The sequence below is a fragment of the Chlorocebus sabaeus genome, chromosome 15 (assembly GCF_047675955.1).
Source record: "Chlorocebus sabaeus isolate Y175 chromosome 15, mChlSab1.0.hap1, whole genome shotgun sequence".
Lineage (NCBI taxonomy): Eukaryota > Metazoa > Chordata > Mammalia > Primates > Cercopithecidae > Chlorocebus > Chlorocebus sabaeus.
In genome coordinates this window covers 55,775,707-55,792,833 of record NC_132918.1, presented here as the reverse complement: position 1 = coordinate 55,792,833, position 17,127 = coordinate 55,775,707, and the positions used below count along the sequence as shown (strand labels likewise).

Below are 17,127 nucleotides of genomic sequence, written 5' to 3'. Positions count from 1 at the left end.
TTAATAAGATAAGCAGCAAGGAGAAAAAGCCACCTTTAAGGGCACTCATGATGGGTGAAAGAGTCATGCTTCTGGAAAACAGAAGAACTCTCTGCACATCAGAGGACCCAAGTGTGCAGATGACAGGGACTATAGTGGTCAGCACAGAAAGTGCTGGAGAGAGTGACAGACAGAAGAATGGGGCTGATCCCGAGTAGGTGGGGGGATGAGGACACAGGGGCCACTCTCCAGGAAGAAGGTACGTGCCCACTCTGAATGCTGGCAGGAAGTAGCTGGGGGATGCACACCCAGACACAGGGCAAGGTAAGGGCAGAAGTAGGTGTGGAGGGCAGTGCAGAGTGACCTCTACCTCTTCAGCAGAGTGGACACAAAGCCTTTTGCCTGAGTACTTGAAGGAACTGAAGGGAAGTGATGTAGAACAGCCACTTTGGGGAGTGTCTAGGGAGATCCTGAGTCAGGGGAGAAAACAGGACAACTCAGCAGAAGCAAGACAAAGAGAGGCAGCAGGGGGCAGATGGATGTTGCCTAGTTTGCTTCTGCTGAGGTCAGAGACTTGAGGGGATTTTGCAAAGCTGGATATGCTATGTTATTTCACCTCTGAACCGTGGGGGAGGAGGACCAGAGAATGACTATAAGCTTCCTTGCCAGTCCCTGAGCACTCAGCCATTTCCCTGGGCCTCTTTCTTCAGAATGTGGCCACCTCATAGTCCAGACCTGACCCTGAATCCCTCCATTCCCTTGGCCCAGATCAGACTTCTTGTCCCCATCCAGAGGAATGGCCTGGAGCTGATGACAACTTCCAGCAGATCTTCAGGACCAAGAACTAATGGGGCCTGAGTACTCCAGGGTGGAATGGGCTGGGGGTGTAGCCTTCAGGAATGGGATGGTGACCCTTTCCCTTGCTTTCTTTTAGGAACACAATGAGTTCAACTCCTCCATGGCCAGGAGTCAAACCAACACAGCAAGGATTGATGGGCTGCGGCCTGGCATGGTATATGTGGTACAGGTGCGCGCCCGCACTGTTGCTGGCTACGGCAAGTTCAGTGGCAAGATGTGCTTCCAAACTCTGACGGATGGTAAGGGTCAGGGAGGGCAGTGGCAAAATCACAGCACAAGCAGTGTGGGAGAAAAAGTAGCCCCAAAGATGCTGCACTAGCCAAAATGCCAATCTCCAACTGGATTCCAGGGGAATTCCCTTCAAATGGTTTGCCTCCCAGTAGGGCCATGTAGATTTTCCTGAAGTCTGGCTCATTTCTCTCCCAACATCTGATTGGATTTGCCTTTGAAGGGTCTCTTGCCATGTGTGAGCTTGCATTTCAGCAATGAGACTCATTCCTGTCTCATGGAGCCAGTGTGCCCTCTTGCCTCTGTATCCAGGGCCAGATGCCTCTGCTGTTTCACCCTCACGCCCACTTCACTCCTCCATGCTTATGGTCTGAAAGCTGAGCTAATGGCCCAGTTTCATGAGCCGAGGTCTTCAGGGAGGAAATGGAGAGACAAAATGTGGGATGCGGCAGTCTCAGGCACCTGGGATCTCAGAAATTTGAAGCAACTTCACATGTGACCCCCAGTACGTCCTGCTCAGATGTCTCCAGAGAGAACAGCCAAGGTGTCCTCAAGGCCAGAAAGTCTATCACCATAAATATACTTCTACCTTTGGGTTTTATTAGTTCCCTATTATCACTATCTGCCCCAGTCCTCTGAGACCACCCCCCTCAATAGTTCTGAAAAATCTGATTTCCCAGTGGCCTCAGCATTTTGCTCAAGTGTATCTATCTGACTGTGCCCACCACTCTCTCTCTTAGCTAGCCATTTACCATAGTTTATGTACTCATTTGTGTATCTGCCTACCTACCTATATTATCTGTATTTATTATTCACTTATGAGCTGTTTCCTGATAGTTTTCCAAATGTCAGTCTATTCCTGACTCCCCAAATTGAAAGCTTTCAATTTTTTCCTTCATTAATTAAATTATCCATAAAACCGTCTATCCTTATATAGCATTTTATTTTAGGCCAATGCTCTTAGTCTGGGTGTTTAATAGGGCTTGAGATTTTATCTTGATGCACATTGTATTTTTTAACAATTTTGAAATTCATTGGAAACGTTTAAAATCAGGTGGTTTCTTATACAAATCAGGATGTTGATGTTCTTGTGAAAAAATTGTAAGAAAAGCAAATGCTCATGGGCACTCTGGAGTGAGGACCTTGCCTTAAAGCTGAGAGGCCGCTGTTTCCATATGTTACCCACCACTTCCCAATATTTCTAACCTGGATGCTTTGATGTGAACCATCTGGCCCCTGTAACGCAACCTATTTTAAGTTTATTTGAGGTGAACTTTCTCTCCTATTTTGAGGATGGTGAGATGGGGTAGAGAGGTAAGCCAGTTAATTCAGGTTAATGAGGCTACTGGTATGAAAAGAACACAGACTGTCTTCTTTTTCCTTAAGGACTCTGTCCCCCACTTTGCACCTCACTTACTGTCTAGATTTATAGGCACTCTGGCATCAGGAGGTACACAGAATTAAAAGCCCAAAACTCAAAATGCTCTGAGTGCTGGTCTCTTGGCAATTCTACTAGACAAATCAAGAAGTAACAAATTTCTCCCAAGAAGGCTATTTCTTTTACATTTGGCAGTTAAGTGTTGCAAACCCAAGAGGGGCTGGAGGTAAGAGTGTTCTGGTAAGTGGCCAAATTTGGGAGTATTTATCTTAACGACTGAGATTCACACATGGGTACTGATTATGTTCACTGGGAAAGCAGGCCTGTCTGCAGAGCGAAGGTAGTCAAAAGGTTGATTGATGATAAGGTCATTGGGGCAGGGAGGACCTGTGGAATCCTGCCCAGAGTCAATGGCCACACTTTGGGCTGGTGACTTCCACACAGGACAGACCCACTATGGCCCTGGGCTGCTCTTAGCTACACTGTTCTGATCTTTGATGTAGCTGCCTAATTTTTAAAAAAATCATTCAAGTTTCATATTACATTATGAAGTTTTTAATTTATAAAGACGTTGTTAAGGATGCTTCATTGTGGTTTCCTATGTATTTTTCTATTGCCAAATTTATATTTTAAATACACGTATTACAGAAAGCAAATACACATATTACAGAAAGCTCTCAGCTGAGGACAACTGAAAATTTATCTTCAGTCTTTAAAATTGACTTCCATCTTTAAAATTCTAGAGAGTGGGAGGCTTCAAGAACCAAAATCCTTGTTCTTAGAAATCTTTTTCCGCCAACATGGTTGAAGGATAGTTCTCAAACATTGGGGAATATTAGAATCGCCTGGACTGTTTGTTAAATATGCAGATACCCTCCTCTTCACCCAGAGGTTCTTATTCTGTAGATCTGAGGAGGGGTCTGGAAACAGGCATGTTTAACAGTCAGGCTCAGGTAATTCTGATAGCTCATGGGGAACCTCACTTTAAGAAGTATTGTCGGCTGGGCATGGTGGCTCACACCTGTAATCCCAGCACTTGGGAGGCTGAGGCGGGTGGATCACTTAAGGTCAGGAGTTCAATACCAGCCTGGCCAACATGGTGAAACCCCACCTCTACTAAAAATACAAAAAGTAGCCAGGTATGGTGGCGTGTGCCTGTAATTCCAGCTACTCGGGAGGCTGAGACACAAGAATTGCTTAAACTAGGGAGATGAAGGTTACAGTGAGCCAAGTTTGTGCCACTGCGCTCCAGCCTGGACGACAGAGCAAGAATGTCTAAAAAAAAAAAAAAAGAAGTATTGTCATTAGGGTTGCTAGATAAAATATAAGATGAACAGTTAAATTTGAATTTCAGACAAACAAAAATAGTGTTTTAGTGTAAGTATCTCCCAAGCAATATTTCAGGCATACTTATACTAAAACTTTATTCATTGTTTATCAGAAATTCAAATGTGATTGGCAGTCCTACATTCGTATTTGCTATAGCTGGCAACTCTAATTGTAATAGAACATAAATAGCTTGACTTCCATATGCCTAGGTCCTGAACATCAGATAGTAGTTCTTTCAAACACCAGTGAAAGCATAACTAGGACAATACTAATACTAGCCAGCTGCGCGAAATGATTTGTATAGATTAAAGAAAAGAGATGTAGTATTTAGGACACCCATGATAGAGCAGACAGGGTGAAATGTGCTTCATATGATTTGGTTTTTTTTCAACAGTCTGAGGGTCAGAAAGACTAAATCACGTGTCCAATATCACAAAGCTTACACATAGTAACACCAGGATTTAGATGAGCTCTGTCTGCCTCTGTGACCCATAGGCTTCCCATTCCACTGCATAATTCAGCATGGTTCTAACATTTGGCAGAAGTCTTGATCATTTTCTTCTTGAGTGGGAACTCAGAGTGCTGGGCCATTCATTTCTCAGGCATTTCTTCATCCTCCACAGTGCCTGGGGGTAGTGCTGGCTGACTGCAGATACTCTTTAAATATCTGCTCAATGAATCTGTTGACTCTGCGCCATTTCATAACTTCATGCTTTAGAAGATATTTCAGCAGCGGTTTTCATTTAGATAAGTCCCCTTCATTGGAATGTCCTTAACATGGCTGACAGTTCTTTGAGAGACCTTCCAATTGAGGGAATATAGATTGGGAGTCGTCTCTGCTCCAGGAATGTCATGAGCTGTATTTCCCAGATTCTGTCACGGCTGTTTTGTTTTCATTGTCTTTTGTTTACGGTTGTTTTTGTTTATTTATAACTTAAAAATTGCTGTTTGTTTTGGTTAGACTTACAGCTCTGACACATAGACACTGTCCTCTACATATATGTGTATTTAGATCATGTCTTTGGTATCGTGCACTGAGTATCAGCTGTATGCAAAGGGCACATGGGAAGGGTTCTAATGCCTCTTTCTCACCTAGATGATTACAAGTCAGAGCTGAGGGAGCAGCTGCCCCTGATTGCTGGCTCGGCAGCGGCCGGGGTCGTGTTCGTCGTGTCCTTGGTGGCCATCTCTATCGTCTGTAGCAGGTAGGTCCTCCACTCTCACTTGTTCTCCTCGGACCCAGAGAGCCCCTCTCCATATGCCCTTTCCCGGGCTGTGTGGATCAGATAGGGTGTGACCATTCACGACCACAATCATCACTCCATCTCAATCCAAGAGCAGCCTAGAATTCTTCAGATATTTATTAAGCTGGGAAAAAAATTGTATGAGAGCTGGGCAAGGCTATGAGTAAACAGTATCCATCCTCAAACCTCATTTTAAGGAAGACTTTTAGCCCCCCTTACACACAATGGCTTTTCGGAGTGACAGTTACAAAATTGCATTTGACCCACTGGAGCATCAAGCCTGTACACAGCCCATCCTCCAGTTAGAGAGCTCAGGCTCTCAGCAGCCAGCAAGAGGGAGGCAGACTGGCAGGAGAGAAGATGAAGAGGAAAGGGAAACTCTGAGTTCTGCAGAAGAGCTGGCCCTGAAAGCCTTGTGATTTTTTTAATACTGCTGCTACTGCCTTCAGTGGTTAGCCCAGATTCTGCCATGCAAACCCCTGTAGTTGGCTCCCTCCCAAGCAGTTCTGCAATGTAGCTTAAGTGCTGATGAACATCCTCTTTGCCTCTGCCCTCATCAGCTCTGCCCTCTAAATGGGGTCCCACAGCCCCGCTGGGCTTCTGTAAGACCTTGACTGGAAAGCAGACCCATCTGCCCACAGGGGTGAGGTGTGGTCAACCAGAGCTCTAACTGCAGCAGGAGGGCTGAAGTGAGAGTTGCCCAGTCCCCAATTCTGGGAGATGCCCCGGGTGAGCCCCCATCTGGACTGGGGCCTAGATGGAGGTACCTGGAACAGAGTGGTGGGTGTGTCCTGTGGTTGAGCGAGCACCTCTTTGTATCCGCAGGAAACGAGCTTATAGCAAAGAGGCTGTGTACAGCGATAAGCTCCAGCATTACAGCACAGGCCGAGGTAAGTAGAAAGCAGACACCCAGCGTCTAACCCCCACAGGCCTCTGAGCTAATGCTCAGAGTGCTCTTTATAGCCAGACTGGCTGGTCCCGGTGGCAAGTTCGCTCTCAGCCCCAGTGCCTTGGCCACCTTTCTGCAGGTTCCCAGGGCAACAGGCTGCCCTCCTGTCGTGGGTACTCACTGGATGCCTGGTGGGTAGATTATTGTCTGTGTTGATAAGCCCATATAGGACACAGAATGCAGGGAAAAGATTGGGTTTAGCAAGTCAATGAATCCTCAAATCAGACTCAGTGGGAAAAGATGGAGGGCTCTCTATTAACATCTTCTGCCTTATCTTATCCAGTTGAGTGGCTGGGGAATGTGTTAACCAAATTCACAGATAAGCCATAGAACATGAATGTAGGGAATTAAAAAGATAGCAGAGCCCAAGAGGCCAAAGTGCTGGGATATCTCCCAAGTGTTTTCCTTTAAGCAGTATCTTTAAAAGTTTTTCTCACTCATTATCCTCCTCCCCTCTCTTTTATAAACCTATATTTATAATATCTTTATAACTAAAATTTCTTTTCACCAATGTGCAACATAAAGTTCTCTATCAGACTCATTTTCTCATCTGTATAATGACGGCATTGCAGGATCTGAGAAAGGTCTCACTAGGTCAGTTGGGCCACCTTCCTGCCTCCAGAAAACAGAATTCTCAGATCCTTACAGCAGACACATTCTGTTTCTAAATAACTCCTTTTGAATTCAACAGATGCCCTCAGAAATCTGTCCCAGCACCGTGTGCTATGCTCTGTCGAGGCTTCTTCTGTGAGCCTCGTGTCTCCCCTCATCCCCCTTGTTGCAATGTAAGGCCGGTGCTTCCTGTTCTCTCAGCAATAAGCATGGAAAACAGACCTCCCAGGTACCTACATGCCAAGCCTGCCTCCACACAGGGGTTCTTCTGGGGGCGAACATGGACTCCCAGGCCAAAGTTCTCATGGACCAGACTGCTGCTTCTCCAAGGTTACCCAAGGCGGGAAAGTGATGCCAGGATGTTCAAAGAAGCAGCTGCACCATGAAGGAGCTTGTGTTCTAATGCGGCCAGTGCTGACTCGGGCTGTACAAAGGGCATTTTGTGGATGTGGCTTTCAATCTAAGATCAAGACCCTGCCAAGGGTTTCCAGAGGCCCAAGCCCCTGGCAGCTGGGCTGCTGCCCAGGGCACTTATTGCTGGAGGGAGCTGTGGGTTCCTCACTGGCTTGAGCACCACTGCTTTCCCACGATATCCCAGGGCAGCCCCCACCATCAGCAGCCCAAATGGGGGGCCCCTCTAGGCCACAGGCACAGCTCCTGCTATATTCAGAGTCCTGCTTATTCCTCTTTCTTTCTCTCCCTAGGCCACCCTAGGCCTCCATTGTCACTGATTTCAGAGGGATCAACCCTACTGTGTTCTCTTTCTCTTCCTATGGCCTGACTGTGTGCCTTGCCATAATCTACAGGATGCTTCTATTTATGTTGGCCTGTGCATTAGCCCTTCCAGGCAGGGCCTTACATTCCTCAGCTGGATAACAGGGGCTTTGCTTGTACCTGTGATTCTCAAGTGATGGTGTACCCACTAGGGTGCCTCAGTATTTCCTCAAGGGCGACCTTCGTCTCGCTGCTTTCCTGCCTCTGCCTCAGGATCCTAACATTGCTTCCCTGACTCTTGCTCAGGGCTGACTCCTTTTCATCATGAGCCACTGTAAGGTCCATTTCAGATCTGGCATCCTGTGAATGCTGTGGATGAAACATTTAGAGGTAGTCATGTCAGCCTGAAAGCGGAGCCAGGACCATAAAGATACAACATTAGGTTCAAAAGGAGGACTCTCACTTCGAAGTCTAGAGATAGTCAAAGATGCCTTAGGATGCCTTAGGTGAGAGCTCCCTTTCCAAAAGCATGCAAGCCAAATCTTGGCTTCACCCCTTGGGTGGGGTACAGAAGGTCTCCAAACATCGAACGGGGTGGAACTTTTTGCCCTTTCAGCTGCTGCAACCTGAGATCTGCCTGTTCTCCTGCTCTCGAGGAGTAGCTATGCCAGGCCATCACATGGTACCCATGTGCACAAAAGCGTGCTTCCAAAATGCTCACAGCCACCTTTTGGGGGACTCTGTTACCTCTCAGACCAACAGAGGAAGATTTTACTGGTTCCTGAGATCCATAGAAAAACCAGTCCTCAGTCTGCAGTAATAGTGACCTTGCTGGAACAAGAGAGCACAGCTGAAGGAACATTGTTGGCCAGCTGCATAGTCGCCATTCCTGGGACTCAGGATGGATGTAGGGTTTTTTGTGGGTCTGGGTTCACTCCCTTGGCTTCCTTAGAAGTCTGTCCTCTTTTTAATTTGGTTTGCCTTTTATAAATCTTGTCCTTTCCCTCTATTCATAACTATTCTCTTTTGATCCAACCCTGGGCACCTGACTCCTCTTTGCACCCAAGTTATCTGAACTCAGTCTCTTGCGTTGAATTGCATTTGTGCATTTACTCCTGTGAATATCCATCTCCCTGACTAAAGCTATTACTGTTGGAGAATCATGGTCAAAGGAGTGTAGAGCTGGCAGATGGCTCAGCACACATATAACAGAAGGGGAAATGGAAGGCTCTGATGGAGGGAGGGCCTGGCCAAAGAGGGGGTAGGGGTAGAAGTAATGGGTTAGGGAACTCCCAGCATTGGGAGTTTTGTTCTGGTAGCTCTCTTAAACTCATTGAACCTTCACAACCACTCTAAGAGAAATGAACTAATCTAGGAAGGTTAAGTGACTTATCTAGGGCACATGACTAAGTAGCAGAGGCAGACTGCACACCCTCTAAGCCTGGCTGCAGAGCCCATGCTCTTTCCACAGCCTGATTATGAGGAACAGCTCCAGGACTAATCCCAGCTGTCCAAGTTGGTGTTTGGTGGCTCCCCACTCTGAATCCCACTGCAGGAGGCAGAAAGATTGATAATGTCTGATCAGAATGTGTGCACATAATTATACCTGGACCATCCACAGGCATGAACTTCTGGGGGATGCAGACAGCAATTTGGAGCTCTGAGATCTTCCCGACTGGGGAGTAACAGAAAACCAGCAGCTCCCCAGCTTGTTCATTAATGTCTGAGCAAGCCCCTGCCTCTCTTGCCTGCAGGCAGAGCACAGGACACTACAGAGAGGCTGGCAGCCCCTCCCCTCCCAGACCTTCTTTTCAAACTGATGCAAAGGCTGAAGAAGAAATGACAGAAATGTTTGCAAACAGAATACCTTCTCTAGCTAGTTGAGACATGGCAGATCTGGTAAACCTGAGAAAATAATGTGGCTTCTAGGGCACTGGTTTATGTTCCTCTTCAGAGCCGGGAGCCCAGTGAACAGGAAGTAAAGAGAATTCAGAATTGAGTGGAAAGAGAATAGCTGGAAAGCAGGCTGGAAGAGAAGATGTGCTGGGTGTGGTGCTGGATGCTCTTCCACTGAGCCTATCGTGCATGTTTAAGGGTGGGAGGGTAGGGATGTGGCTTTCCGAGTCCTGGAAGAGGCAGAGAGTCAGTTTGTTTCATGGTTTTAGTGGGCCAGTTCTCAGTAGGTGCTGGCTGACTAACAACTGACTGGGTGGGATGATTTAGGCAGTCCAGGTGGCCACCTGGATGATCTAGGTAGGCAAGATAAGTTTGGGAATCTATCTTGAGAAAAGTTCCAGTTGATTCTACATTTGGGAAATGTAGAATCTAAAAGGTATTTACAAGGATTAGATTACTACATACTTCGTAGAGGTTGACACCTCCCTGATTTCTGAGTTGGGTGGAATGTGTGGGGGTAGGGAGAGTGGAAGATGAGAACTTGTTAAGGGGTTTAGGGTCGAGAGCTTTCAGAAAGCGGCCCTGACAGATTCACATCTGTATGCAGGCAACTGCAAATAACATTACAGCACTACTGTTGGTGAACTTTGGGAAAAGCACAAACAAATGGGGTATGTGCCCAAAGACTTTAGATTGACAGACACCCTAGTTTTCACATAGGGTAAGAGGGCAGAGCCCAGAGATTACAGAACAGGAGTCTGAACTTGATCCCTGCCAAACATTTGGAGAGACGATTAAGCAGATGGGTTCTGGGCATTTAAACTTGAATTCAGTGATCACTGGGAACCCCCAAAGGTTCATTAAGAAAAAAGTATAAGGGCCTCATCTAATTTACCAAGGTTATACCTTTAGTAAATTCAAGAGGAATTGCAGATGGAGTGAATTTTTATTTTGGCAAAAATATTTTATGATCTCCTAAGGGAAAGCATTTTTAAGTGGATACCGAGCTTGTCTTCCTACCAAAAGAAAGTAGGTTAGTGACTCTGTCAGCCAGGAAGGAAGTCCCTTGTGTTATTTTGGTCCTTGTCCTATTCAATCTCTTGTTTGTTTGATTGTTTTTTAAATTCATGACTCAGGTGCAAGCATAGGGAAGCTTATCAAGTGTGTAGGTAACAGTTGGAGAGCATAACTAACACCAGAGAAGATGAATCAAAATTCAGAACTATCCAACAGCTTTGAATGCTAATTTGAAATCTGTAAGACAAAATGTTAGCAGGATAAATCTGGAATCTAGTGTTTAGGTTAAAACAAAAATAAAGCAGTGCAAATAGGAGACCTAACTTGCTGTTTATTTGTGTGAAAAAGATGATTTAGTTGACCACATTCTTAATATCAGTGATATATAGCTGATTAAAATCCAAGCAATGTTATTGATGCAGTATAATACTAATAACCACCAGTATTGCACACTTACTGTGTTAACCACTTTACATATATTAACTAGTTTCATCCTCCTAACAGCCCCATGAGGTTCATTTTGCATATGAAGAAACAAAGCCTCAGAGAGAACAAGTCACCTGTTGAGAGTTGTGGAATTAATGATTTGCAAAACAAGGTTTAAAATTCAGATCTGTCTGACTCTGTGGTCTTGATTAGGGTTCAGATCAGAAAAGGTGATATATAAACAGTATCTTCTGTGTGGGAAGATACTGTGGTAAGAACACATCTAGAGTGATGTTAGTTCTGGGATCCTATTTCAAGAAGGACATTGTCTGCAAAGTGCCTGTCCAGAAGAGAGCAACTTGCTTGTGGATCAGTGGCAAGTTCTGATCTGCTATCAAAGAGACTTGGAAATGCCATTGTTCAGTGCTGCAGACACCCAGGCAGGGACATGGAAGTCATCATCCAGTGTAATGGCATTATGGCAAAAGAAAGATGTTGTTGGCTTCATGAGATTAAATGGCACCGTCAAGTGAAATATCAAAGTAGGCCAGATTTATTCATTGTAAGTGCACTGCTTCCTCACTAGAGCTGTCCAGCAAAGAGACAGTCTGCCTTGCAGGGAGGTGTGTGTTCTCTGTTCCTATTCAAGCAGAGACTAGAGAGCTGTCAGTAAAGGATGCTAGAGAGAAGATTTCTGCTTTAGACAGGATGTTGGATGAAATTACACCCAGAAACATGTCTAGTTCCAAGATTCCACGCCCAGTTTCTGGATTCTGGGTGGTGCCTGTATTTCAGAATTGCAAGGGGCACAGCATCCAGCCCAGAAGAAATCACCTCGGGAACCAAAGTGCAGGTCAGGTGTGTCCCTGGAGGAAGGAGACAGACTGGCAATTTTGGCTCCCTCTTCTGGAGGGTAACCAGAGCATTAGTCACTGAGAAGAGTAAATGAAGACTTATTGGGAGAGGAGGAAAGGCTCCTTGGTACTAAAGGTGGCTGACTTTACAGTGGGGGCTTATTAAATGGCAAATAAATTTTATGAGCTAGATTCACCCATGTGTCTGCTGTTGGCTCTAAGCCAGAGACTCAAGAAACTATGTTAACTCTTTTGGTCCTGAGATCATCAGCTTTTGCCCTCAGCTTCCCAACAACTCCTCAGTGACCCAGAATCAGTGGGCCTTGCTGGGAAGTACCTGCCTGTCCCGGTCATTGATGCCCACAAAGCAGAGAGTTGTTAAGCTTTTTTTCTGAAATACTTTCCTCAAGAGGAAGCAGCTGTGGTCTACTTTTCTTCTTTGGGAGATAGATGTTCAGCAATAACTGTTTTTTGGAGCAGATCCCAAAAATGTGGTAAAACCCCCAAACACAATGTGTCAGGAAGGTCCTCCTCCCACCCACTGCTTTTCCAGTCTGCCTTGTCTGCCCTGAGGGTCCTCTCCTGGATTCTTCCTCAAGCACTGGCTGGGCACCCATGATCCCTGCTCTTGTGGAAAAAGATGACCACCCATTGTCCTGGTCTTAACCCTCAGAGGTAGCTGGGGCAAACTATTTCTAGTGCTCTTCAGCCTTCACTAGTAGGTTTACTCCAAGAAACTGCCCAGTCTCCAGCCTTTCAGCTACGACCCATGTGCCTCCCAAACCCACAACTCCAGTTCCACTCTTCTGACTCTGTTTTCAGTTCGAGTTTTCTGACCAGCTTCTAAGCACCTGCATATTTCATTTGTACATCCAAAGTCTAAAACCATATGTACCAGCACCTCTTACAATAGGATTTCTTTCCAAAAGTCCTTCACCTGGTTAATAGTGCCATGTGATTCTAGAAGTCTTGGCATTGACTTGGATTCATCTTGTCCCTCCCTAATTCCCCACGTCTGACTGCTCATCAACTGCAGCCACTTCTTCCCTTGAAATTTGTCTTGTCTCTTCTGCTGTTCTTGTTGCAGCACTCCAGTTGAAAACTCCGTTATCTTGCACCTGAATTAGCATTAAATAACAACCTCATAGCTATTTTTCCAACCTCCAGCACCTTCCCCACACTACCTACAAATGCTGCAGCTTGCCAGCAAAATGAGCCCCCCAATGCCCCACTTTCAGTACATCCATCCCCTGCTGATGGAACCATTGTCAGCTCTGTGTGTCCCATGACATCAATCCTAATGCCTCTATTGGTAACCAAGGCCTTCCCATGCTTCTGACTATCACTGATTACCTCCACATTCAAGCTGGTGTCACTCTCCCCACTCATGCACTGCCAGGGCTCCGTTAGCTGTGGCTCACAACACTCCAGGCTTCTCCTTTTCCAGTACAATGCGATGTGCACTTGTTCTTTCAGGCTTAAGCTGAGTTCTGGTGTTTTCAGGATTCTGACCCTGAAGACTGGCACCCATAGCCTCTGCCTTTTCTGGTCTCTGCAGCACTTGCAACCCATTTCCAGATGTGGGCTCCTGATCTAAGACTATCCAGCACTGTTCTCCAGTTATTTCATATCTTGATTGCCTAAAGAACCTTGTGAACTTTGTTTTGCTGATAGCTTCCACAGTTCTTAGCACAGTGCTGGTTTGGAGTCCTAATTAGTGTTGAGGAAAAGGGATGATCAACATACTGAGGCAGAAGATTGGATGAAGTCCCTGTAAAGATCTCCGAACACGTAAAACCCCTTGTGCTTAAATATCTGAACCAAATTTAGGGGAATCACAAAAATGACATCGTCTGCCTTGAATCCAGAGTAAAGAACAAAAAGCCACACTTTCTCATGGGCCTATTCAAACCTGCTGGGACACAAAAATATTAATGACTAAACACAGCCTAATGTGCTACCTCTGAAACCATACTGTGGAATTCTAGGCATCCTCCACCAGCTTGGAAGTGCCAGGTTTTTCCTGGCACCCCTGGAGCCATGTGGGTATTCGTGGTCTCCACTAAGATGTCCATGGTATTGATTTTGTACTTCCTGAATGCACAGGAGGCCTGGATGGAAGCATTCACTCCTCTCCCTCCAGCTTTCAATCCCCAAATATCACCTACTGTTTAAAATGGCTCTTTCCAGCCCTCTTCTGCTCTTCCCTGAGACCCTGGCGCTTGTAAAGGGTCTCCCCCACTTTTCAGATACACTCTACATGTCTGCGACATCTCCAGAGACATGTCCCAGCCTTTTCACTTTTGAGAGCATCCTGATCTACTGATGCGGGTCTTTGACAATGGTCAGAAGTTTCTTCTGCTTCAAGAACTTCAAGAACTACTCCATTCCATGTGACAAGGTTCTGGACAGTGGCTAAATCATTTCTCCCCAAACCTAATATAAAGGCTTGGTTCATGTTTAAGATTTGGTAATTCTCCTGAGACTATGGTCCTTTAAGGCTGTAGTTTATCTTAACTATAGCATAAGTGAATTTTTAGGTCAAAGAACATAGATGTCTGCAAATTAGATCTTTAATCGAAATTAATAAATTAAAAGAACACAAAATTAAAGATTTTTCTCTCTTTTGAGGTACTAATAATCAGCAGTTTAATCCATACATTAATATTTTTGTGCCACAGGTATGTAACCTATGATGAAAATAATTGGAAACTATAAAATATAAATATGTTAACAATATTTACATTAGCAATAATGATACTATAAAGCATAGTACAGACTACTATAAAATGCTTTACGTTATAGGGATATATTACATCTGATATTATTATTACCGCCACTAATAATATTTCCCCAACACTCACAAATCTGAGAACGTTTTCTGAGCCCTGTCTCTAAATGTTTGGCCGTGCCCGACTCTGTAGCTGACTTGAATTCCTTGTTCACTGTCTGATGATTCATTGCACTAAACACCATTTTCCTGATAATTAAAAACTGCTCACTGGCAAGTGGGAGCAGGAACAGGCTGATGTAGGATTTATGCAGAAACACAAAATGAGCCAAAAGACAAATGACCTGTTCTGCCTAGCTAAAGACTTTTTTTTCCCTCATCATCTTCTAAGATTTGGAAAGGCTAACTGTACTGCAGGAGAGAGGTCTAGGAAGATGCGTCATTCTGAGATGAGGTGGATGCAGGGGGAGCCCTTACGTGCTGGGTTGTGAGTGCTCAACTAAGTCACTCTCCCAATTTAGAACACAGACTACTGCCTCCCGCAGAGGAGCAACACCAAAGCCACTTTCTCGGCCCACCCTATCAGACCTTAGGGGAAAGTCATTGAGTTTGAACCATTTGTTAGACCAATGATTCACTTTTTCAGTTTCCCTTCTTCAATGTGACAATGCTTTCCTCAATTTCAGCGAAAATGGGTACTGAGTCTAATGGTTGCATAAATGCAGCCATTAAGATGTTCTAAATTGACATTGCATCACTACTCCAGGCAGTCTACTTGGCTTCTGGTGAAAGACCTCAGTGACACCAAAGCCCATGGCTCCAGAACAGCAGCTGAGACATCACATATGTGTGTGCACACACACGCACACACATACTTCTTAATTCTACAAGCTAGCAAAGCAGCACACCTCTCTTCATCAGTAAAGTGCACCCATCTTCACAGTGCAGACTTTGTTCCATTTATGTGTACTTATTTGCACCTTCCTGGCCCAAAAGAATCCTGGCATCATTAAGAGATGAGCCCTTTCCCTTCTGGGAATAGCTCCTTCCTTGAACTGATTGGGGCCAATATCTGTAAAACTCATTAACTCAGAATCCTTTCCCATTCATCCTTATGTATGTCTTTACTTGCAAACCATTCATTACCGCATATTCTAGATTGTTTAATTAGTTTCCATGGAAGAGTTCCTGTAGGACAGCTTAGCATACATCGTTCAAAAGCCTTTGATCTAAAATAACAAGGTAGTTATTTTTAAAGTAACTAATATAACCCTAAGCGGCTTACAACCCCCACTGCCCACCCTCCGCTTGCTTCCTCTTCCTACCTCCCCAAACACTTCCTAGAACAATTTACTGATGATATAACAAGTCTATCAGTCAGTGAGTCATCACTGTACATCAGGCACTGTGCTAGGTATGTCATCAGCAATATGTTCTTTAATCTCACAGCCACCTTGGAGGAAACCATGCTAAGAGATGTGTGCCGACTTGTCACATTACACATGGCTAGTAAAAGGTTTGGGGGTCCTGACCTTACCTTTGGGTCCTAGCATCTGGGCTCTTTACCTCCTCTCACCACGGCATACAGTCTGGGAGAAGTCACAGCTTGTTGACACTGACCTGCTGTCCCTTTTACATTCTGAGTGCATCTGTTGATGCCAGTTGCACATCAGCTGGCTTCCACCTGCGGCATCAGTGTTGCTTTGCCTGACTGCTTTCCCTGGCCCTGGAGCCTCCCCTGCCCAACCGTACAACAGGCCAAGCAGCCCCTGACCAATTGTGTGGAAATATCACAGCTCCCTCGACCCCAAGGTGGCCCAACTCTGAAGCATGTGCTAACCTAGACATTGTTTAGATGTGAATCTCAGGGAAATTAGGCCTGCTCAGTGACCCACATGGTCAGTGGCTTGAGAACCCACCTCTTACAGGCTACCTTCCTTTCTCTATCTTACATCCTTTCTCATCTCAGGTACTTCTTGGGATCACCACCCAGATAAGCCACTTACTTTCAAAAATCTTGCCTCTAGGGCTGCTTCTGGGAGAACCCAAGGTAAGATGGGGTGGCCTGGAGATGCTGACTGGGGTTCTCTATATGCTTCCAATCTGGTTTGTCTGTTCTTACTCTTCACTTGTTCTTTATAACAAATGAAAAAGGCCTGGCACCCCCATCTCTGTTTTACTTTGTCCACTGTTGTTAAAGCAGAAGTCTTCCTACGTACACACATCCCTCATATCCCATCCTAGGGACTAGAATATTCTACATAAAGGTGAGGATCTCTCAATTTGCTTTGTCCACATTTCAGTCTATATATTCCCAAGTCAGTGTCCTCTCAAAGCTTTCGAGGAGCCTTCTGGAATGATGTGAACAACCCTAAAACAAGTGACTGGGAATAACTCATCTTTCAGAAAAAAAATGTTCTTCTGGACAGGACACCCGGCCCTCCTTATCTTAAAAAATAATCCCCTCAGGCCAGGCGCAGTGGCTCACGCCTGTAATCCCAGCACTTTAGGAGGCCAAGGCAGGTGGATCATGAGGTCAGGAGTTCAAGACCAGCCTGGCCAAGATAGTGAAACCCCATCTCTACTAGAAATACAAAAATTAGCCAGGTGTGGTGGTGCACGCCTGTAATCCCAGCTACTCAAGAGGCTGAGGCAGAAGAATCGCTTGAACCCGGGAGGTAGAGGTTGCAGTGAGCCAAGATCACACCACTGCACTCCAGCCTGGGCGACAGAGCAAGACTCCATCTCAAAAAATAAAAAAAAAGATAAAAATAAAAATAAAAATTCCCCTCAATGATTTGCTGTATCTTCCGTCTTCATTTGGATTACACTCTAGTATTTCCATTCCTTGCCTGAATTGGTGACCAAGCAATACCAGTTTAGGGGAGTTATAGAGCCATCAGAAGATTTTT

General features: G+C 45.3%; 1 protein-coding gene across 1 annotated transcript in view; it reads left to right on the top strand.

Moving 5' to 3' along the window:
* The window catches only part of EPHB1 (EPH receptor B1), a 453,280-nt gene that overhangs the window by 361,482 nt on the left and 74,671 nt on the right, over positions 1-17,127 (top strand). Inside the window, exons 7-9 of the mRNA XM_073023598.1 lie at positions 914-1,076; positions 4,869-4,977; positions 5,842-5,906. Coding sequence (XP_072879699.1) covers positions 914-1,076; positions 4,869-4,977; positions 5,842-5,906 — 337 coding nt within the window. The remainder of the gene's footprint in view (positions 1-913; positions 1,077-4,868; positions 4,978-5,841; positions 5,907-17,127) is intronic.